This window comes from Saccostrea echinata, unplaced genomic scaffold, assembly GCF_033153115.1.
Source record: "Saccostrea echinata isolate AGI-Se365-2 ecotype Australia unplaced genomic scaffold, CSIRO_AGI_Sech_v1 ptg000057l, whole genome shotgun sequence".
NCBI classification, from domain to species: domain Eukaryota; kingdom Metazoa; phylum Mollusca; class Bivalvia; order Ostreida; family Ostreidae; genus Saccostrea; species Saccostrea echinata.
This window is the reverse complement of record NW_026889806.1, coordinates 2160852-2184018: the sequence shown is the minus strand read 5'-3', so window position 1 is coordinate 2184018 and position 23167 is coordinate 2160852. Positions and strand designations below refer to the sequence as shown.

The following is a 23167-nucleotide window of genomic DNA, read 5'->3' as shown; positions in this document are numbered from 1 at the left end:
GGTTCACGATCACAGCTAAAGCTATTGAAAGATTACAGAATGGGCAGAATTCATTACAGTCAATGATAAAAAGCAAGTTAGACAAGTTCCGAAATGATTTCATGAGTATAGTATAGATGAAAAATTCAAAGCAATGGAGACTGATATTGACCTTGAATTTGCTATTCATAAAAATGAGATCGATAGTTTGTCAGGGAGCATTGATTCCATTGTTAACCGGTTAGAAAATGTCAAACAATCAGTTTGGCCTTCACCTGAAGATGTAAACATTGCAAATGTCCTTCAAACCCACTAGATGATCGAAGTGTAACACTTATTGCAACTAATGTCGAATGCGATGAGGATATTCTTGACGTTGCGCGAGAAATTGTAGGTCATCTTCACGAGAATGTAAACGCCGTGGCAGCATGCCGCTTGAAAAGCAGAGGCAACAGACCAGGCCTTGTAAAGATCTCGGTATCCTCTCTTACTGTAAAAAGGCAGTGTTACGGGAAAAGCGTAAACTCCGAGAAATAGAAAAGTTCAAAACCGTCTTTCTTAGATCGAGTAAAACCCCTACTAAAAGACTTATCGAACTTAATTCATGCACGATCATAAACGAAATGCCACATGGCAAGCAATTTCGAATTACAGCAAATGGCAGAATTAATGCATGTAAAAAGCAACCGTAAATCGAACAGACCAATGCAAGGATGTATTCTCTCCGATCATGAGGATGAGTAGGACAGAACCCGAACCACTAGTAGCCTAAGCATAGGACATTTGAATGTTTGTGGATGGACTTGATCAAATGAATAATTAAGAACTCAAATAATACAGAACATTAATTGTGATATTGCAGGGTTGAATGAAACACATTTAATTAATGCAGATGGTTAAGACTTAACAGAGCATGGACTTAAATCGATTGGTTTAACGCACTCACACTCATATTAAAGCACCGAAAGGCTCAGGGGGCGTGGGAGTTTTAGTGAAAGACTGGTTGTTTAACTCTTATTGTATTGACATTGTTGACAAATCTTACGAGGGAATCTTAGGAGTGCGCTTTGTAAATAAATACAACGATTGTACACTTGTTCCCTTTACTGTGTACCTTCCTCCCGAAATGTGCTAAAGGCCTAACCGACTATCCCATTCTAGTAGGATGCCATAAAGACAGCCCTCTCTTTGAAATATGTGGAGATAACGAACAGCATTCAAACTCAAAAGTCCAATAAACATTACAAAATAGGAGCAGAGCAAACACGGACCTTTAAGACATCAGAGGTGGGATCAGATGCCATGGAGGAGTGAGCATCCCCTGCCGACCGGTCACACCCGCCGTATGCTCCTTGTCGTGATCGGGAAATAACAGAAAAATCCGTCGACAATTCAGTGTGTGAATAATGGCCTAAGAATTAGTATGAAAGAAGTCAGTCAGCATTTGACTTAATGAAAGATTGTATTTACTGACAAGGTCATTGTATCAACCATAGAACTTACGAGACTGCTGATATTCTTGTTTCATCAACATGTTTGTCAATAACTTACCTCGTTTAGAAATTGTTCATACGTAGAGCATGCTCTTGCGTATCGAATCAACTGAGAGATATAAACCCCGTTTGTAGGTGATAAGAGTATATTGCTGCATAAGTAAGGGAAGTTGACGAATGAAAAGTTAAAGTCATCATGTTTATCATAAAGCTTTGTTGTTAGATTACCATTAACGTCTTTTTCTAATAAAATATCCAATTATGAAACAGACGTATCAGACTCTGTGGTATCTTTTATCTCAAACTCACCGGCATATATCGTGTCGACATAAGAATGGAAAAAATCATTGTTAATTGACAATATGTCGTCGATATATCTAAATGTCGAGTTGAAGGCCACAGCAAGTGTTTTCTTCTCTTCGCGTAAAAGATTTTGAACAAATTCTGCTTCATATGAATACAAAAATAGGTCTGCTAATAACGGGGTGCAATTGGTACCCATAGGAATTGCAATAGATTGTTGGAAGACCTGGTCTCCAAAAACCACAAAGATATTGTCAATCAGAAACTCGAGCATCTTTTTAATGTCAACTTCAGAGTACTTGTGTGTACAATCAGATTTTTTAACAAAGTAATTTTGCAAATGACAAATGACAAGATAAGTAAATTTACAAGTTCCATTTTTATTGAAAAAGCAGCTGTCAACGATGTCAGAAAGTCTGGACTTTAATTCATCGTGTCCATCCTTTTCCAATCTTTGCTTAATAATGCAAATTTCTTCTCTTAAGAAAAAAATCTAAGAATGCTTATATGCGATGTTTGTATTTATTGAATTAAAAGCGTGTCCTTAACTTTCATAGGATCTAAACATGAAGTTATTTTCAAAAGGTCACCTGGATACGTAGTCCATAAATTCATTTAAACCCACAGTCAGGGAGTTTCATACTTTCATTTAAACTTAATTTTGGCGTCTAAATTTGAGAAGAATTAACAATATCAATTTCAATTCACTTTATTGACAATTACCATGTCGGCATACAGTCATGACATAAAACAAATTAACAAGAATAATACATACATATACAAAGTGACAAATGTGAGTTGAACACAATAATGTTAGAGTATATTCACATATTTCTATGTATTCATTGTTGACTTCTTTTCTGGTGTAAGGGCACTTTTTCAAAAAACAACATATCCTTCTAGCAGTAGTAATATTTGTAGGATTGACAATTTTTCTAATGGAATTATCACTAGTATATGTGTTTACATTAAATATATCAGTATAATTGCATCTAAATTGGTCATACTTTGAACAGTATAGAACAAAATGTTTTTCATCTTCAATAAATAATTTAAATGAATAACTAAACGTTTTTCCCTAAAAATATGGGGTTTACAGTATCTGCCTGTTTCAATATACAGTGGATGGGAACTGATCCTTAATTTTGTTAATACAGATCTAAAACTTTTCTTCAAAGGCAGCTTTAAATAACTTTGCAATTTGTATTCATTTTGATTTACAATTTTACTATAAAAAGCTAACTTTCCAGAGTCTGATTTGCTTATATTTTTCAGTTGTTCATGTATCTTGTTTTGGTAATGCTCTTGTAATTTGTTTTTCAAGGTTGTGTGAGAAATATCCAAAGAAGTGATGTTTAATTTTTGTAGTAATGAAGACAGTTTTCTTTGCCAAGATATTCTAGATACCAGTTTTTTGTCTTCTTTAAATGCAGAAATCACTAAATAATTATTATAATCATGTTTGTTTTCCATTTCCTTAAGTCTCTTAAAATATTTAAACATATATTCATAACATAAATAGTACAAAGGAAAACGATCCATTTCACATAAAACAGCAAGATTTGATGCCTTTCTATGTACCCCTAGTATGTCTTTAAATATTAAGTGTTGTGTTTTTTCAAAAGAAAATTGGTCTGAAGACATTAAATCAAATTTGAAGTCAGTTATCCATACTTCAGATCCATATGTAATAATTGCTATTATCATTGACTGGTATAATTTTAACATAATTTCAGCTGAAGAATTAATGTTTGCAGGAAAATTTGATTTAATAGCATAATATGCTTTCCTAGCACGTTTTGATAGTTGTTCAGCTGCAAATTTCATTTTTCCATCAGATCTGAACACAACACCCAAATATTTATATTCATTAGGTATGTTAATCATTTGGTGATTGTAATAAAATCTAAATGATGTTTCATCATCTGTTTTTCTTGAAAAAATCATAACATCTGTTTTTTCCATATTAACACACAATTTCCAGTCTGAACAATATTTTCCTAAAACATCTATACAGTTTTGTAGACCAACTTCTGATTCTGATACGAGGAAAAGATCATCAGCAAAAAACATATGATTAATTGGCATAGTATCTAGGTATGCAGGATATGTGCTTACATTTTCAAAATAATTCACAAAATCATCAACAAAGATATTGAAAAGTGTTGAACTTAAATTATCACCTTGTTTGACTCCTCTATTGGCTTTAAATTTTTCACTCATTTGATTGTCCTTTTTACAAGAATAGTAGGTATTTGTATACATGTCTGTCAAAAGTTTGAGAAAGTTACCACCAATACCCTTTTTATTCAATTTATATAAAAGTGCAGAGCTCCACACAGTATCGAATGCTTTTGAAAAATCTACAAAGCACACATATAAATTCTGTTTCTTTGTATAAAGATATTTGTTTACAAGTGTTTTTAGTACAAATATATTGTCAGTGGTCCTATGACCTTTTCTAAATCCAGATTGATATTGGCTTAGTAGGTTATTTGACTCAAGATAATTATCTAAGCGTTTCTGTAGAAGGCCTGTAAAAAGTTTTCCTAAATAACTTGTAACAATATTTAAAATAGTTGTCAATAAAAGGTAAAAAAAAGAAACCAAACAAACAAACAAAAACAAAACACACACACACACACAAATAAATAAAAATAACAAAAACAAATTGCTCTTTTCATTTACAATTTTTTGGGAGGTTGCCCCCCCCCCCCTTCAGAAGCACTGGCCTGTCAATGGCATGATAATGGCTCTTCAATAGGCATAATAACACCTTTTGGAAAGGCGTAATAACGCCATTTAGAAAGGCGTTATAACGCCTTTTAATTTTTTTTTCATAGATTGATCCTAATAGGCTTTCGTACATATACGCAAGGCATGTTGAATAGTAACTTTTGTTAAAGGTATCGCTTGTTAACAAAATATCAGATTGTTGCCTATTTTTCCCTACATTTTGGATTTATTCAGTTTGAAAATCAGTTACACACAGAGTCATACAGCTATCCAGCCTAACATATAGGAAGGTTCAGTTAAAATATTGTTTGCACATAGAAAAAAAGGTAACGCTTGTTAATTAAAAATTTTATGACAGTAGAAAGAATCAGATTGATAACCGCCATTTGGACAACAAAACAACCATACAGTACATGGGCGTAGTCTCAGGGGGAGGGCAGCGGGGGTACTAGCCCCCCCCCCCTTCCAGATATGGGGGTCAAGAGTATGTCTGTGCCCCCCCCCCCTCTTAATGTAGAACAAAATCACAGCAATGTTGAAATTATATTAAACCTCATTTTATGGCAAATTTATTTTATTTTCAGCATCAACTGAGTAAACATTTATCTTGAAGTAATAGTAATGTAATATACTTTAGAATATATCCTAGCCAATCCGAATCTCATCAAGATTAGTAATTTCTACAAGATAGCTGCAGTATTGGAGATTCTGATTTCGGTATACCTGTGATGAATTTCAATCAACTTTAAGTGCACTATTTGAAGTCCTCTCATTCAACTTAGACAGGGGCTTGTTATTACATGTTTTACATCTTAATCATGGCCGTAGGAATCGGAGGGGGGGGGGGCGTGCCCCCCAATAATTTTGCCGATACATAGAATACTATAGAAAACATAGCTACTATATGAGTGTGCCCCCTCAGTAATAACGTCTGATGACTTTTTTTTTGCTTGTCTAGGAATTTTGGTAGTTGATTGTACCCCCTCAAAGTGAAATTGCTTCCTTCCCGCACAACGACACATACAGTAAATATTGAACGACGGATACAGTCGCATTTGATTAAAGAAGTAAAATTAAGGATAATCTAATAATAATTAGGAATAAATTACGTTTCAATACCCCAATACTTATATTTTTCATTATTTGATACAATTATTACCGAATATGGGATAAACGTCAATGCCATAATATATCTTTTTAAGTCTTTGTACAATTACACTGCACTGCGTTTTGCATTGTGTTAAAAAACAAAGCTGCATGTTGACAAAATTGTGTTTCCTAGGGAACGTTTCATCATATATCTATGCGTTTTAATGCACAACACATTTAAATACTTAACATGTCTACGAATAATTGCCGTCTTATTTTCATAACCCCATGACTGGATCATGTTGTCAACCAAGAAACGCAACAACTTCTGTTTTTTTTAGTATGTGGGTTAGACACTGTGTAAATGTCCCTTGCCCATGGAAGGCACTGTTGTACGACCATCGACATCCAAAAATACAATTTAATGCTTAAATGGATACTTGAAGAAAAATGTTCTTTGTCTGAATTACATTTTAGCCTACACAATTCTTTTTCATTATAACTTAAAAGTGGATAAGTAAAACTTTTGAAAAGTTATTACTGTCCATTTTAAGACTTAAAAGTAACACAAAACAAATTAAGGAGAGAAGTTTAAGTCATCAAAATTGACATTCGGACAGAATCAAATGCAGAAATACGAGATTCGCAGACAAGGCTAAAACTTTTGTCTTTGTGAATTAGAAATCAATCAGCTCAAGTTTCCGTCTCTATTGTAGTTTAGTGGACAAACGCTCAACATGTTTAGTAATGAGATGGAAATATAATTCTATAATCTATAAAACATTTCTCTTCCGTTTAACATTGTTTGGATCCGTTTAATGTTAATTATAAGTAGATTTCATGAACATTAGAATTATTCTACATTAAACTTAATCTATGTTGCATAAACCACAAATCTCTGATTTGATTGAATTCAAATATTTTTATGAACCCTGAAATAAAAAAATATTGATATCTTGTTTCAATTGTTTGAGGTGAATCTTTTATTTGACGTTTAATCTTATGTCTTTATATAATCTAATTTAGATCTTATCGTACTTATCTGAAAAATCAAACTCTCGAAACAACCAATAGAATTTACTTGAAATGTGATATTTGCATTTATGATGCCTTAATCATTTTCCTTTTCTTTTCCTTTTCTTCCTGCGATGGAGGGTTCGATTTGGTTGACGTTAATTGTTACTTGTGTATTACTCAGGTGTTCACATTCTATTCGTAAGTATTGTTTTTTTAAATCTCAACTGTGACATGATAAATTATGTTTCAGGGAAGAATGTACACATTGCGAGAGTTACATAGCCCATATAAAGCATAAATATTAAACATTACTATACATGGTATAGTAGCAAAAAGTTCTTTCTAATAATGAATACTTATCGACTTTTTTAAAAACAAAACTGCAAGTAGCTAAGAGATAAGCCCATTTTATATGAAAGAATACAATAACATCAAAACGTTCCATTATATCAGATTTTTGCTTGGTTGCAATTTTAATATGCAAGGGTATTTTTACCAGAATTTTGAACACCTGGACTACTTAGACACATGTTCTGGTCCTGGCCAGGACTCTATTTATTCGCATTCTGCTGAGCAAAGTTATTTCCATTTGCCATTCGCCTTTGATAATTAATAACTGTAAATAATGTATTTGAAAGGTTGATAGAATAAGAGAATTATGCAAGAATGTTTATTGTATAATACAAAAAGTGCATTCATAGTTTAATCATCAGGTAGACTTGGAAATAATAAATGAATAAAAATGAGACAAAAATAACTTATCTCTTTAAATGTTCTTCAAAGGCCAAGAGAGGCCAATGTGAGAATTAATAATATGGAATTAAGAAATAGCCATTTTGCAAAGGTATTGTGGACAGGAACCCCCCCCCCCCCCCGATTTTTTCCTATGGTACACATGATGAATAAATGCCATAAATATAATTTGTGAAAAAATGTCCAACAAGCCCCAGGGTTGAATATCGGTGGGGGGGGGCTGTCCACAAGTACCTGTGACATTTTGTTAATAGTTTGGATGGTATAAGTGATAAATGGGGGAGAAATAGATACTAGACCAATTATTTTGTTGATCTTATCATACTCTTTTTCTTGCTTTTGGGCAACAAAGCTTCATTTAGCAGTTTATGGATCCTCTAAATTGTTGTATTGTACTCAGGTGACCGTTAAGGCCCTTGTGCCTCTTGTTATCGACTTATGTCCGTCGCGACCCAAATTTCGCGAGCCAATAATAAAAGAAAAAATGAATCAATAAAACGTGGGAAAGTTTGGTAATATATTTTTTTCCTATGAAATTCCTACATATAATTTTCCCATCCGTCCTTTCTTTCTGGTCTAGTGGCTCTTGAGAAGAATTGTTTTAGAAGATTTTTGCTTTATATTCTCAAGGAAAACTTTAATCTTCTATTGTGACCCCACGCACCAGAAACTATGATTTTAAAAAATTAGAACTATACTATGTTGGAAAGTTCACACATAAGTTTCATATTTTCTAACCAAGTTGTTCTTGATAAGAGATTTTTTCATCCCCCCTTCATATTCCCATGTAAAACTTGATCTCCTTATGTAGCGGGGGTCATGATTTGAATAATTTAGACTCTACAGCAGTTGGCCATTAATATGTTCCCGAAATGGCTGACGTTCTTCTTAGATTTAGGGAGCCGACTGGGGTTTTATTGTGTGAAAACTACTATAGAGAAACTCTTTAGTTTTATACCATATGTACCTTACATTGACTTCAGTATACATGCCAAGTTCAGAGAAAATCTACCATCTAGTTATTTTTAGGGACCATATCAAAAGACAGGTACATTTAGTATAGGATTATGTAGGAGAATACTATTTTTTCGCATTTTGGAGCAAATTATACAAATGCTACTTTAGACTTTTTGCTCATATTATATTATGTGATGAGTAATATTATATTGTACATTTTATGCAGGAAACACAAAATTCTACCTTCTGATTTCCAGAGGGGGTATCTCAAAATGTCAAAATTCTTAATATTTTCTTGTTTTTAAGGAGTACTACAAAAGATGACAGATACCACATATTTATATTTAAAAAATAGTCAAAATGATTGTGAGATTTTCGATTTCCTATGTTTAAAATTTTAAGAGCATCTATTTGATACTTTTTATTTTATGGCATAATTAATGACCAATCTTAAAGAACTTCGGTTATTTATAACGTCAAAACACATTATCACGACGTCTATCTACCCATCATTTGAAAAATCGTTTTAATTAGATTTTTGACCTGAGATTTCTAAATTTTGTGAATTTTAATTAATTATGTAAAAATAGTTGCTTTAAAAGAGTAAATACACTTTATTTTACTATGCTGCGCGAAGTATTGCGCAATAAAACCCCCAGTCGGCCTCCTTAATTGTAAATTACTGCAAAAAATAACCTTGTATGACTAGAACTTTGTTATGTGTCCCTTGTCTTTCAAAACATTCCTAATTCGTTGAAGAAACTTCTTATATAGTGAAAAGGTAGAGAGGGCCAGATTTCCTGAACAATGCGCTCCAGGTTTTCTTTGTTTTTAATATCATACTAGATAAAATCCCGCGCAAGCGCGGGGAATTGAATTTATACCACTACCGACAGAAAATATATTGTAGTTTCTACTGACAGCCTACATGCTTATATCAGGAAAAATACTTTGTTCAAAATCCCGCATGAAGTAGATGTACGTCTCCACCCCCACCCCAGCCCCCTTTTTGTAAAAATTTGAAAAAAATTACAGTTTCATTAATTGACGTTTATTGTGAAATCTGTTATACTATGTTTTGGATATTGTACTTCAGATGTTCCTTTTTCTTTTCCGTCAAGGATAATAGCAGCCAATATGCACATTTTACTCATAAATTGATTTTTTGGGGGGTGGGGTAAAATTTCACAGGTACTTGCGTCTTGGTTTATAAATATGTGTGTATATACTTTATTGATATGTAAAAGATGTACTTAACTTTTTTTAACATATCAATAAGGTACATACATATTTATAAACCAAAACCCAAGTACCTGTTTAAAAATTAGCTTTTAACGCTATATGAATAGGCCGAGTATTTCATACAAAAGACTGTATATATTCAGAAAAAAAAACAGAAATGTATTTAATAAAGCAAAAAATTTTACAACTTTAAATGTATTTGAACAATACCTTATTCATTAATAATCTATTTTCATGTAAGCAAGTTTATTACGAAGTACAAATTGTACTACGATGCTCTCTGTAAGGAATATAAACAAATTTTACCGATAAATTTATTAGGAAAACCTGCTACATATATGTAATAGTCTTTCGATATATAAATATGTTCACAACTTTAAGTGTTATCAATGAGTTACCATTATTTCAATGACCATTTACACAAAATCTTTTTTTATGTTCATGCAGTTACAATGTATAATCGCCTTTCATTTTTTCATTAATCATTTTTCATTTTAACATCGGGCTCGATGATATGTGATGTTCTAGAAGCTTCCGTCAATATTAAGATCGATGAATGACGAAAATAATTTGCAAATTTCCCTTTTTAATCGGTTATCACAACTTATTTCTTTTATATCAATCAAATCAAGTTTTGATTGAATAATTCAGTGATGACGTTTTATGAAATAAATAAACAATTGCTTGTTGTCAGTTTTATTAAAAATTGCCAGTAACTTAGATCCGCCAACCGGAAACGCCACCGTACTCACGATTTTGCTATTTCATGGTTGTTTATAGAAAATGAAAGTAGACTTTTAATTTAATGTACAATACTTACTATGCGAGTGAAATCTAAATATAGTTTACGGACATTATCTTGTATGTAGTGTATTGTTGGAGGAGTAATTAAGAACTCTGGTGCACCCGCTTCGGAGTTTATTGGCAAAATTTATTAATTTATAAGTATAGATAAGCGTCTCTTAAATCTCTCCAAACATTTTCTATTACATTAACCGCTGATTAATGTCTAGGCTCTGAGCAGGCCATGGTAGTCCTGGAATACTGTTCACCATTTTCCAGTTGTTACATGCCCTAGAAACATAGCAAGGGGTATACTCCTGAAAAATCCAGGCACCATTTCCGAAGTTTATGGCAACGACAGACCACAAATTGTTGTAAGAGTTTCAATGTAAACATTTGAGTTCATATTTCCATTTATAGTACGGAAGCGTATTGGTGCCTTGTTATATTTTTTAAAGTTCTTAATTCCAACTTTAAAGTTGTCTTTTCGACTTAAACGTCAGAAATTTTAGCGAGGATTCAATTTTGGCATTTTAAGCGAGGTTGTTGAGATCGCTAAAATTTGATATCGCTTATAATTCATTCCACTTTGCAGGCTATCATTATCTTTCTATGTATCAAAAAAAAAATTAAGATTACTTTTTCGAAAATGAAATATCAAATTTCTAGGAAAATTTGCGAAAACGGAAATATATTCAGGACGCTTATTTCCAAACCTCTATCAGTATGTATACTTTATTTGTGCATGGCTGGGAGAAAAAAAAAGGAATGTGGAATTGCTATGAAGTTTTTTTTTTTTCATGTCAGAATCTCAAAGCGATTGGAGAAAGTCGGATATTATAGGAACATACTTTTGGCCAATTACTGTACAATGTGTCAGGAAGCTAACGCGTGTTTCATTTTTTCTCGTCCTGTAGTTTTTAAAGCAGATTTTAAAAGATTTTTTCCTAAATATTTCACATTTTGTTCCCTTATTTGGTCCACATCCTACCCGCTGGTTTGAACAATTTAGAATGTATACTATGTCAGAAAGCTCGCAAATAAGTTTCATCTTTTGTGACCCGGTGGTCTATCATAAGAAAATTTTAAATAATCTCACCATAGTTCTCCTTTTATTGCTTTCCTCCTCATCGAGGGCTTTTGGACCTTCATTTTAACAATTTTGAATCCCCCACAACCAAGGGTGCCATGTGCCAAGACAAGCTTAATATGGCTCAGCGAACCTTGAGAAGTCAACAATGTAAAAAAAAAAAACTTACAGTCAGGCAGACGGACAACCAACTATGAGAAAAATCCGCTCAGGCGAGAAAACAAAATTTACAATTTATTAATATAACTCTAAAAAATCTATATCTTAGGAGAGTGCTTCCAGAGAGTAGACTTAGTGTTTGTTTTGGATTCATCTACAAGTGTGGGAAACGAGAAAAATGTTGGATTTTGTGAAAAAATTCCTACAAGCTGCCAACATTGACAGAGGTGAATTTAGAGTTGGTATTGCGACGTATAGTACATGGGCCAGAATAGAATTTAATTCGAAAGACTACACCAATAAAAATGATTTGTTTAAAGCTGTTGATAATATTTCCTGGCAGTACGGCAGCACAAATACAGCCGATGCGTTACTCATAATGCATGATACCATGTTCACAGCCATAAATGGCGACAGGGCAGATGTACCAAACATTTGCATTGTTATCACTGACGGTGTGTCAAACATTAACTACGGTAGAACCATACCCGAAGCTGAAGCTGCCCGCAAGAAGGGTATTCATATCTATGCTGTTGGTATCGGTCTACAAGATTTAAATGAAGTTAACGGTATCGCAAATAAGCCATCCAGTGAAAATGCCTTCTCTGTAAACAATTTTGATGAATTAGAAGGTCTAAATGAAACAATATTTGAAGCAGCATGCACAGGTTTGTATGTTTATGTATGTTTAAAGATACTAGTATATAGAAAGAAGCTCTATTTATAGGTAATTTCTTTTTAAGGTCATGCGCAACGTACATATACTGTACAATGTACCTTTTCCGTTGATGATTTTTCAAGATAATCCTAATTTAAAATCACAGAACTATCAGATGTTCCTAGACAAAAAAAAAATCAGTAGACATCACCAGAACGTTTTAACAGATATCAAATGATGAAAACTCTGGTGTTTTTGTTTTAAAAAAGATTAACAAAGATATAGTTTTAGCTGGTGTTTCCTCATAATTTGAATCAGAGGAGGTACAGCATCAACACGCATCACAGAAGTCCTTCAATTATTGGAACATTTAAATTGTACAGGGAATAAAAAATAAAGTTCAAAACTATGTTGCGAATGTCCTTAAAAGAAAAAAAATCTTAACTGTTGTCTACGTAATAAATACCAGCTTAGTCTGAATTACCACCAAATTTATTCAATGATCAAAATTAGGATTACCTATAAAAGCTGTTGAATTAGCAGAAGGAAGTTGTCGTCTTAAAAAGAGGTGATTAAGTTAATGTACGAGAAATAATATTTATTGTTCTGTATTGTACATTTATTTATTTTCACTATGGAGATTGTGTTTCTTTAGAAGTTTTATCTTAAGCTATAAAATAACTTTGTTAGCCGAGATAATAATTACAGCTGCTTCGAATCATGTATATATATCCTATCGTTTTGGACAGGAAAGTAAAGGATTTTTTTCAATTAATGGATAACCTATTATTATTTTAAGTAAACAATGGCGTAATATTAGCATTTTGATATTATTCATTCCTTAACCATGCTGGTAGTGATAATCTAAAGATAAATTTTGAATTATATATAACGAAAAGTTGCATTGTCTAAAAACTTGTACTACAATAAAGCTATAGCATTTATTTAGAAGTTCCTGCCAATTACACAAGAATCTATGGACATTCAATTCATCTTAGGGAATATTTTAAGACAAAGTTTTTCTTTGAAAGTCTACTTTTTTCGAATCCCTCATTAAGTTTTTAAAGAGTGAGGGATCTAAAACAAGCGAGGTAAATTCAAATGGAAGGACTCGGAGAGTTAGAAAACTTTTTTTTTTCTTCAAATCATTGACTGAATACTAATTCCCATTAAAGACAATTCGGTGTTATTGCTTACTATCTGTTTACTATGTAAAATGTTGAACATTCCTTCTGTAATTTATTCGTTTTCCTTTTTAACAAACTCGACATCTACAGGTATGTATTTCTTCCACATTCGTATCTGTATTAAAGCTCTGTATTTGTCTCATCTAACATATTTCAAAATACACTGGTCAAGAATTCCTTGCAAGCCTGTATTTTTAATATTTCAAACTTATCTTTGTAGATTGTATATAACTTTTTCAGACAACCTGACATTACTAACGAAGTGATAATCAAAATGGCATAGTCTATAGTATTTTAATTCTAGCCATGCAATTAAGAATATGTAATATTCTTACGTGTTTACATCTTAAATTATGTCGATTTAACTTGAAATTCTAAGGTTCATTTGTTTAACTCTGTAACAGGAGAATCATGGGAGAGGATGTAGATGAACTGATGTTTTTAAGTTTGATTGAAAATAGGATAAAAGGATAAAAAAGCTATCCAACAAAAAAATTTAACTCAATTTTTCTGTGTTATTTTACTTTACTTTTGTCTTGTATATCACTAATAAAGCTTAAAGGTGCTTGGACACAGATTTGAAGTTAATATTTTTTTCAAATTTTCTGTATAATTTCATGACTTGTATGTTGCTATAGCATTTCATACTAAAATATAATAAAAATCTTATTTCATCTCGAAGTTAATAAAACTTCTATTTTCTGGACGCGTTTGATTGACACATCCTTGTGCTTTCACATATTTTAATTTTATTCTTAATACTTAAGAAAAGTTGGAATTTTATTGCGTATTAATGAAAAATATTAAAACTATAACCCAGAAAATTCAGAGTAGAAATGTTCGAAAGCAAAATCCACTCACAGTATTGTAAGTCCGTGCTCAGTGGTGTGTGCAGAGTTTAACTATTGAACACAACCGGTGAATCGTATACATTAACAATAACAGCTCGTGTCCTGTTTACAAAAACAGTTTACGTTTCACGGGTGTGTTCAATTTGTTAAACTCTGTACACATCATAGAGCACGGACTGACAATACTGGTGAGATGGTTTTGCTTTCGAACATTTCTACTCTGAATTTTCTGGATTATAGATGTAATATTTTTCATTTATGCACAACAAAATCGCTTCTTTTCTCAAATGTTAAGGATAAAGTTAAAATTTGTGTAAGTGCAAAGATGTGTTAATCAAACGCGTCCCGGAATTCGTAGTTCCAATAATTTTCAGATAAAATAAGTTTTTAATTATATTTTCGTGTGAAATGTTATTGCAATATATAAGTCGTGATATTATACAGAAAATCGGAGAAAATATTAAGTTCTAATCTGTGTCTAAGCACCTTTAACAGTCGCTATTTCTTTGTAAAGTACAAATCAGGAGAAATTGTTGATATTTCAGAGCTTATCATCAAGGAACATCACGTTTAATATTTTTTAACCCGGGTGTAGCCATCTGATCGTCATTCTCTCATTTTTCATCTAAGTGCTCATAAATTTTACCTGGTATGCTTTATTCAATTTTTTTTTTCTTATCTGCTTTTTTCCTTAAAGTAACAACAGTTGCTACGCCTTCGATGACTTTGAATTGTAAGTACTTGTTTATGTTACGAGTAAAATATCTTAAACAAAACTTCAAATTGATATATATTTTTGACATGCACGTACTGAGTATGTATTCCGTACATAGCCATTAATGCTCATCATTCTCTCATTTTACATCTAATGGTTCATGACTTTCATAGCGTTATCAAATTATAAATCTTTCCACTAAGAATATTCATTTGGACCATGAAACAAAGCGTTTTTTGTTTTGTTTTGTTTTGTTTTGTTTTTTTTTTTTTTTGGGGGGGGGGGCATCCTGGAGAAAATCAAAACAATATTAATTTTTCACAAGAGAGATGTGGATAAACATTCACTTCTCATGGCCACATCTAAGACATTTGAAGAAGATCAATATACAAACATTCTACGTCAAAAACGTTTTAATTGTTTACAAGTACAATGCACTAGTGTTTTAACTCCAAAGATAACGTTACTATTTGTTTCTACATCAGCTTGTGGCTTTGAGAAGGTGGATTTGGTAATTATCCTGGATTCCTCAACGAGTGTTGGTCAATACAACTTCCAAACAATGATCAATCTAAAAAATACCTACATGCAATACAAATCTGGACATAAAAACGTACCACTTGAAATTCAGAGGTGGTATCAGGTGCCTAGAAGGTGAAAGCATCCTCTGTCGACCGGAGCCATATGCATTGATCATTGTCCGAATAATCTGAACTCATATCTAATATAAAAACAATGTCTTGTCTAACAAAATGATATGAAATATAATAATCAAAGTACGACCCATTAGAGGTTTTTATTTGCAAACAAATTCATTATCACGACGCTAGGATTTGCAAAATGCTGACTCATAATGAGATTGCTGAAATCTCTGAAACATCAACTTATTTGGAAGACGCCTACATTGGTTTAAAAATTGATCGTCTGTTATAATGACCTTGTTAGAATAAAACATATCAAGGGTCGTATTTAGGCTGGAGTGTTTTGGCTGTCAGGTTTCATAAAACTTTTTAGGCCTTTTTTTTTAAATACTAAATTTGACTACGGAATATTCTGTCTACCAGATCAATACAAAGGGCTCAAGACGGCTGTAACAGGTTGATAGGGTATATTTACTCCTTCTAGTAACCTGATCACACCTATGGAAATTCCGATGCCCTGAACACAGATTTGTATTGTTTATAGATTTTTTGAGACTGCTCATTGGCGTCACCTATTTCATTGTAATACTTTCATGTTAAATACTAAAATCTCATTGCATTTAATGATTTTCATTATTATATTTTTAGGTCACCTGAGTCACTCAGGTGACCTATTGCTATCCGTTCTCGTCCGTCGGCGTGCGTCGTGCGTTAACATTTGAAAATTTTTAGCTTCTTCTCCGAAACCGCTTAACCAATTTCAACCAAATTTGACATATAGCATGTATGGGTAAAGGGAAAAAAAATTGTGAATTTTATGGCCCCTGCCCCCCTGGGGCCTGAGGGGTGGGGCTAAAACCACCAAAAATAATGCAATCTTTAAAAATCTTCTTCTTCTTTACTCCTGGACATCAAGCAGTCAAACTGTTGGCATCATTGTAATAAACATTGAGCCCTCTATCAAAATTGTGAAATTCATGGCCCCAGGGTCAGGGGTTCTGGTCCCAGGGTGGGGCTCTATTGATCATATAGTGAAAGTGCATTTATTCTTTGAAAATCTTCTTCTCTGCTCCTGGGTATTAAATAAAGTAACTAAGTACATAGTTAGGATGAGCAAGAGAGGGTCTTCCGAAATTGTGAAATTCATGGCCCCAGGGTCAGGGGTTCTGGTGTTTGGGCGGGGCTCTATTGAATATATAGTGAAAATGCATTAATTCTTTGAAAATCTTCTTCTCTGCTCCTGGGTATTACATAAAGTAACTAAGTACATAGTTATGATGAGCAAGAGTGCCTCTTCAAAAATTTTGAATTTCATGGCCCCAGGATCAGGGGTTCTGGTGTTAGGGCGGGGCTCTATAGATTATATAGTGAAAAAGCATTTATTCTTTGAAAATCTTCTTCTCTGCTCCTGGGTATTAAATAAAGTAACTAAGTACATAGTTATGATGAGCAAAAGTGCCTTTTCAAAAATTTTGAATTTCATGGCCCCAGGGTCAGGGGTTCTGGTGTTAGGGCGGGGCTCTATAGATTATATAGTGAAAAAGCATTTATTCTTTGAAAATCTTCTTCTCTGCTCCTGGGTATTAAATAAAGTAACTAAGTACATAGTTATGATGAGCAAAAGTGCCTTTTCAAAAATTTTGAATTTCATGGCCCCAGGGTCAGGGGTTCTGGTGTTAGGGCGGGGCTCTATAGATTATATAGTGAAAATGCATTAATTCTTTGAAAATCTTCTTCTCTGCTCCTGGATATTTAATAAAGTAACTTAGTACATAGTTATGATGAGCAAGAGCACCTCTTCCAAAATTGTGAATTTCATGGCCCCAGGGTCAGGGGTTCTGGTGTTAGGGCGGGGCTCTATCGACTATATAGTGAAAATGCATTAATTCTTTGAAAATCTTCTTCTCTGCTACTGGAGATTATTTAAACAAACTAAGTGCATGGTTATGATGCATAAGGATGCCTTTTTAAAAATTGTGAAATTCATGGCCCAAGGGTCAGGGGTTCTGGTGCTAGGGCGGGGCTCTATTGATTATATAGTGAAAATGCATTGATTCTTTGAAAATCTTCTTCTCTGCTACTGGAGATTATTTAAACAAACTAAGTGCATGATTATGATAGGCAAAGATGCCTCTTCCAAAATATTTAAATATATGGTCTCAGTTTTTGGGGTTCTTGAAGGGGGGGGGGGGCTCTATTGATTATATAGTGAAAAAGCATTAATTTTATTAATTAATCATTAATTAATCCTTTCTGCTCCTTAGTGTTGAGCTGATAAATAAATTGCTTAGCTATGATGAAAATAGGAGCTTCGAACAGAATTTTTAAAATCTTGTGGTCCTAGGGTCAGGGGTTCTGGCATAACGAGGGGGGGGGGGGGGGGCTTTTGATAATATAGTGGAAAAGTGTTAATTCTTTGAAGTCCATAGTTATGATGATTTGGTCTTGGGTTCTGGTGTTAGGGTAAGGCTTTGTTGAATCTGTAGTGAAAATGCATTGTACCTGTGAAATTCTTCTCTGCTTCTGGGCATATCGGAAGCGAACTGAGTAATAGTTTAAATGATATAAGTAAGCTTATTTCTACCAGATTTTTGAACATCTGAACCATTTGTCTAAGCATTCTGGTCCTGGGCAGGGCTCTATAATTATATCATATCATAATTAATCACTGAAAATAATGTATTTGAAAGGTTAATAGAATAAGATAATTATGCAAGAATGTTTATCGTATAATTCAAAAAGTACTTTCTTAGTTTTAATAATCAGGTAGACCTGTAAGTAATAGATAAATAAAAATGAGACAAAATAACTTATCTTATTAAAAGTTCTTCAAAGACCATAAGAGAGGTCAATGGTAGAGGTCTTAATATGGGTTTAAAATAGTACAGAAGCACTAATAGTTTGTTAATAGTCTGCATGGTGTTAAGTGGGGGATAGATTAGACCTTAATTTATGAGTTGATACTGAATACTAGACTAATTATTTTGTTGATTTTGATCTTCCTACTTCTCTTGCTTTAGGGCAACAAAGCTTCATTTATCAGTGTATTTAACTTCTAAATTGTTGTATTATACTCAGGTGACCGATAAGGCCCTTGGGCCTCTTGTTGTGTAAATTGTTTGTTTGTAATTTAACGTCCCTCTCGAACATTTTTCACTCTTATGGAGACGCCACCAATTGAGGGCAGCAAATTTAGACCTATACTCGGCACTCAGGGCCATTAAGCAGTGAGGGATCTTTTTCATGCCAGCACCTCCTGCGACGGACCTCAGTTTATACGGTTTCCGGACCGGTCTCTTCGTTCTGCAGTGGTTCGTGTAAATAAATTGATTTGATTTGTCAGAAAAAAGTTGTTCAACAACACTGTTACCGTCTAAATGATGAAACCACACCCTCCGGCGCGATATAACTTACCAACCCTTAACATTGCCTGGCGACGAGTAATATTTCAAAAACACTGACTGCGTGAAATTATGCACGCGCGCTTTGCTTTCACTTGTATTTGTATAAAACATTCAGTATAATATAATAAATACTGCATGCAGTTGAGGATAATATGGAAAATTTTCACCCCTCGAAAACCATTGTCAGCCTTGGCTGCGCCTCGGTTGACAATGATTTTCTTGGGATGAACATTTTTCATGTTACCCTCAACAACATACCGTTTCTATATAATGTTGCCCTCAGCGTAAGCAACATACATTGCAACGGCTAACAGAAAGATAATACTTTCCTGTTAAATACTAAAATTTTAGTGTTTGGATGACTTACTTGTTATTTTTCCTAAGCATTCACAACACACTTTGCAATGGGTAACACAACGATTATGTCATATGTGTGTAGTTTATGCGCATACGGTTCTCCTAGATTGCTCAAAACGCCAGTTGTATGTTTGATTGATTATGTGTTGTTTCACGTCCCATTCGAGAATTTTTCACTTTATCTTGCCAATGCCTACCATAAGTCCATAACACGGGGTCTCGGTTTTTAAGGTCTCATCTCAAAGACCCGTGAATTTCACCTCTAATGCTGGGGGCAGGGGGTCATTATTCGTTTTTACACCGGCCGCTCGGCAAAGGAAGTCACTACCTATGTTTACGTCTTAGGTTTGACGCAGCACGGCAAACGAAAATCAAACCGGGTCCTCATGATCAAGAAGCGAACGCCCCAGTTGTTAGCTGCAATAATGTAGCCCTCTCCACTTCTTTGGTGGGAGAGAGCTAAAACTTATTTTTTAATATTTCTTACCTGAAGTCCAAAAATGGTTTTAAAAGACATAACCGTATAAACCGAGGCCCCGTGTCGCGTCTTTTTTTTTTTAGGACAAAAGATCCCTCACTGCTCAATGGCCGTAAGTGCCGAGTATAGGACAAAAGTTTGCAGCTCTCCACCGGCAAGTGGTGGCGTCTCCATATGAGTGAAAAATTCTCGAGAGAGACGTTAAACAACATACAAAGAAACAAACAAAAGACATAAATTGGCCCCAAAATATAATGAATAGTTCATATATCAGTTATTTTTTGTGTATGTCAGCATCACAACTTGAATTTATCCGCCATATGTTTACTGGCCTTGATCGATTTTATTTCGGGATGGCCAATAAGAATTCGGGATCTAAGGAGCGGATTTATAAAGTAATCTCCTTATTTTAAGCATCAATATTATTATTTATTACAAATATCCACATTTGATTATGAACTTTATGAATAGCATGTATCAACGCACTGAAGATCACTTAATTTACGCGATACCTTATTTTCGCGAGATTGTTATTTGGTATTTATAAGCGAGAAACAAAATTTCCACGAATTTCTGTCCTTGTTCTATATAATCTTTTGTAATTTAAATATACGCGAGAATGAAATTTTTGCGAGCAGAGTCTCGCGTAATTAAGCAAAAATAAAGTTCTCGCGAACAAAAGTGATTTACAGTATATATGTAGCCTATATGTACAAAATAAATACAAAAGCGTCGGTAATTGTCTTATACTCCTAGCCTTTTGTTTTTGATTTTTGGAGCTATAGAATGTTGCATTCAAAATAAAACTGGAACACTAACACAATTATCATATAACAGATTATTTTGTGTCTACTTTACAAAGCTGACGAAGATAAAGTAACAACTAGGTCACGACCTAAACCTACAATCCCCATCAAACCGACCAACACCACTACGCTTGCTGCCACAGTCTCCACCAAATTAGCCACCACTACTTTACCTCCACCTTCAATCTCCACCAAATTGACCACCACCGCTATTATGCTTCCCCCTGGAATCTCCACCAAAACCACTACCACTTTGCTTCCTTTGACAATAAGTATGATTTTGTACTAAAAAAATATTTTTATAAAGAATTCTTTTCGTGTTTAAAAAAAACTCTGTATTGTGAAATATTTATTTTAAAGCAATGCGATTTTTGAAATCCAAAGTAGATCTTTAGCAAATTAGTGATTGTGAGGGATTACACCTAACTGTAAAAAACCCCACTGAAAATATATAACTGGATACATCAAAAATATCTTGCTCTCTACATATGATTTCGATACTTTTCATAGAGATTCAATATTGAGTCTTTAGAATCTTAATCATAAAGAAAATTTACTTTGAACCTGTATTTGAACCACTTTGAACTTCAATATATTTATATATTATATTATCATTGAGTTGGCTGTACAAATGCACGAGCTTTCGAGTGCATTTTTACAGCCTTCGAGTGCCTATATTTCCCAATATAAGTTCAATAACTTCGTTATCATATTATAATAGCTAAAACTTTTCCCATTGATTGATTTATTTAAATCAACTCAATTAAATAATTCAAAATTAGTGACAATTTCTCAGTATCGGTATTCATATTAAAACTACTATATCAGCGTCTTTCCTGTAAATGTTCACAGACATAGATAGGTGGGGAACAAGAAAGAAAATTTTTAGTTTCACAATATTGCAATGGCAAAAATTAGATGAGGTCTTAATTAACACAAACGCAGCTCAATCCAAGGAATTGTCAGAGTCAATTTTGTATACTTTCGCCCACAAACAACTCAACTACTCGGAAGGTCACAAAAATTTACAGTTTAGACACTCGGATCTTTTATTTCATAAATGCAACGTTTTCTTTTATGTGCTTGCCTGTATAGTAAGAACAGTTCTAGTTTACTCAGAGTCCTCATAACAACTGAGTGACAATCAAAGATTACAATGTACTCAAACATTATCTAAATCAAGTACTAGTAATGATAATTTCTAGTAATGAAACTTGAGAAACAAAATTTATATTTATTTCAATATCATCTTTGTCTTGTTTTATGTAAAGACAATGAGTGAAAATAAATTGAATCATGGTATCCAGGTGCCCCAAAAATAAGAATTTGAAAAATTGATTGCATGCAAATGGATTTTACCTAAGTACTTTACAATCACACGCTTACTTTAAACCCTCCCCCCCCCCCTTCAAAAAAAGAATAAATCATTGAATAAAGTATACCAGTATTTTGTCTTAATCATGGGGAGGATTAATTCAATATTGTTTTCTTTGTAGTACAAGAGAAGCTTTTAAGGGAAACAGGAACTGCGCTAGTGGCTGTTGGATCTACATTTCTCGTACTCAGTGCCGTAGTTATTGGTGTAGCTGTGTTCTTGTTCTACAAAACCGTAAAACAACATATGTAATTGACCTGGGAGCTATGTGAGAAATTGATTCTTTTGCTTCCAGAACCATGAGGTTGTTGAGTAAGGGTAATAGGAGTAATTTGCAATTCTTACACTTTATTTATTTACAGAGGATGTTGTAAGAAGAGTTCTCGAGAAACATGCGTTGTAAGTATTAAAAATTTAAAATTTTATGCGTGAAATGACTGAAATATTATTTGAATTTTGCTCTGCATGTAGGCAGTTTCTAAAACGAGGTAGGTTATTGACAAGCAGGTTGATGGAACAAGAGTGTCAGTTGTCTCGTTTGAAGTCATCACTCTGTAAGTTCTGTGCTCGGTGCAGTGGTCTTGTCAGCGAGAGCATTCTTTCATTGGGTCATGTGCTGACTGACGTTTTTCATACAAATTGTTAGGCTATTATTTAAACACTGAATTGTCGACGGATTTTTACGTTATTTACCGGTCATGTCAAGGAGTACACGGCGGGTGTGACTAGTCGGCAGGGTTGCTTACTCCTCCATGGCACCTGATCCCACCTCTGTTTTTGGAGGTCCGTTTTCCCTCTGCTCCCGATTGGTATTGTTTTAATGGACTTTCAGGTTGGATACTGCTCGCTATCTCCATATTTCATCGAGAACCAATTAAAGTCATTGTCACTAAACATTAGAAACATTCTCAAAATGGCAAGTTTATTTATTTATCCATCTATTAATACTCTATGTCAAATGAATATAGGAATGCACCTGGAGGGGTCAACCATACTGCAGTAGACCTAGGGACGTCTTCAGAGTTTTAGAAAGGCCGGATTCATTTTAATAATAAAATGAGAAAGTGTAAGTAATTTAACAAATCAACTTCCAA

The 23167-nt window shown here is 33.6% G+C and overlaps 1 protein-coding gene across 1 annotated transcript; it reads left to right on the top strand.

Annotated features, from left to right (window-relative positions):
• The first annotated feature begins 11759 nt into the window (after window positions 1-11759).
• LOC133174038 (matrilin-2-like) lies at window positions 11760-22325 on the top strand. The gene is made up of 3 exons (XM_061309079.1): window positions 11760-12269; window positions 20755-20970; window positions 22195-22325. Exons 1-3 carry the CDS (start codon window positions 11780-11782, stop codon window positions 22323-22325), a joined length of 837 nt encoding a protein of 278 aa, XP_061165063.1. The 5' UTR covers window positions 11760-11779.
• The last annotated feature ends 842 nt before the right edge of the window (window positions 22326-23167 follow it).

Coding starts and splice junctions, on each gene's coding strand:
- LOC133174038 (XM_061309079.1), top strand. CDS start 11,780: ATGTTGGATTTTGTGAAAAAATTCCTACAAGCTGCCAACATTGACAGA. Junction 12,270..20,754: donor ATTTGAAGCAGCATGCACAG/GTTTGTATGTTT, acceptor TACTTTACAAAG/CTGACGAAGATAAAGTAACA. Junction 20,971..22,194: donor TTTGCTTCCTTTGACAATAA/GTATGATTTTGT, acceptor TTTTCTTTGTAG/TACAAGAGAAGCTTTTAAGG.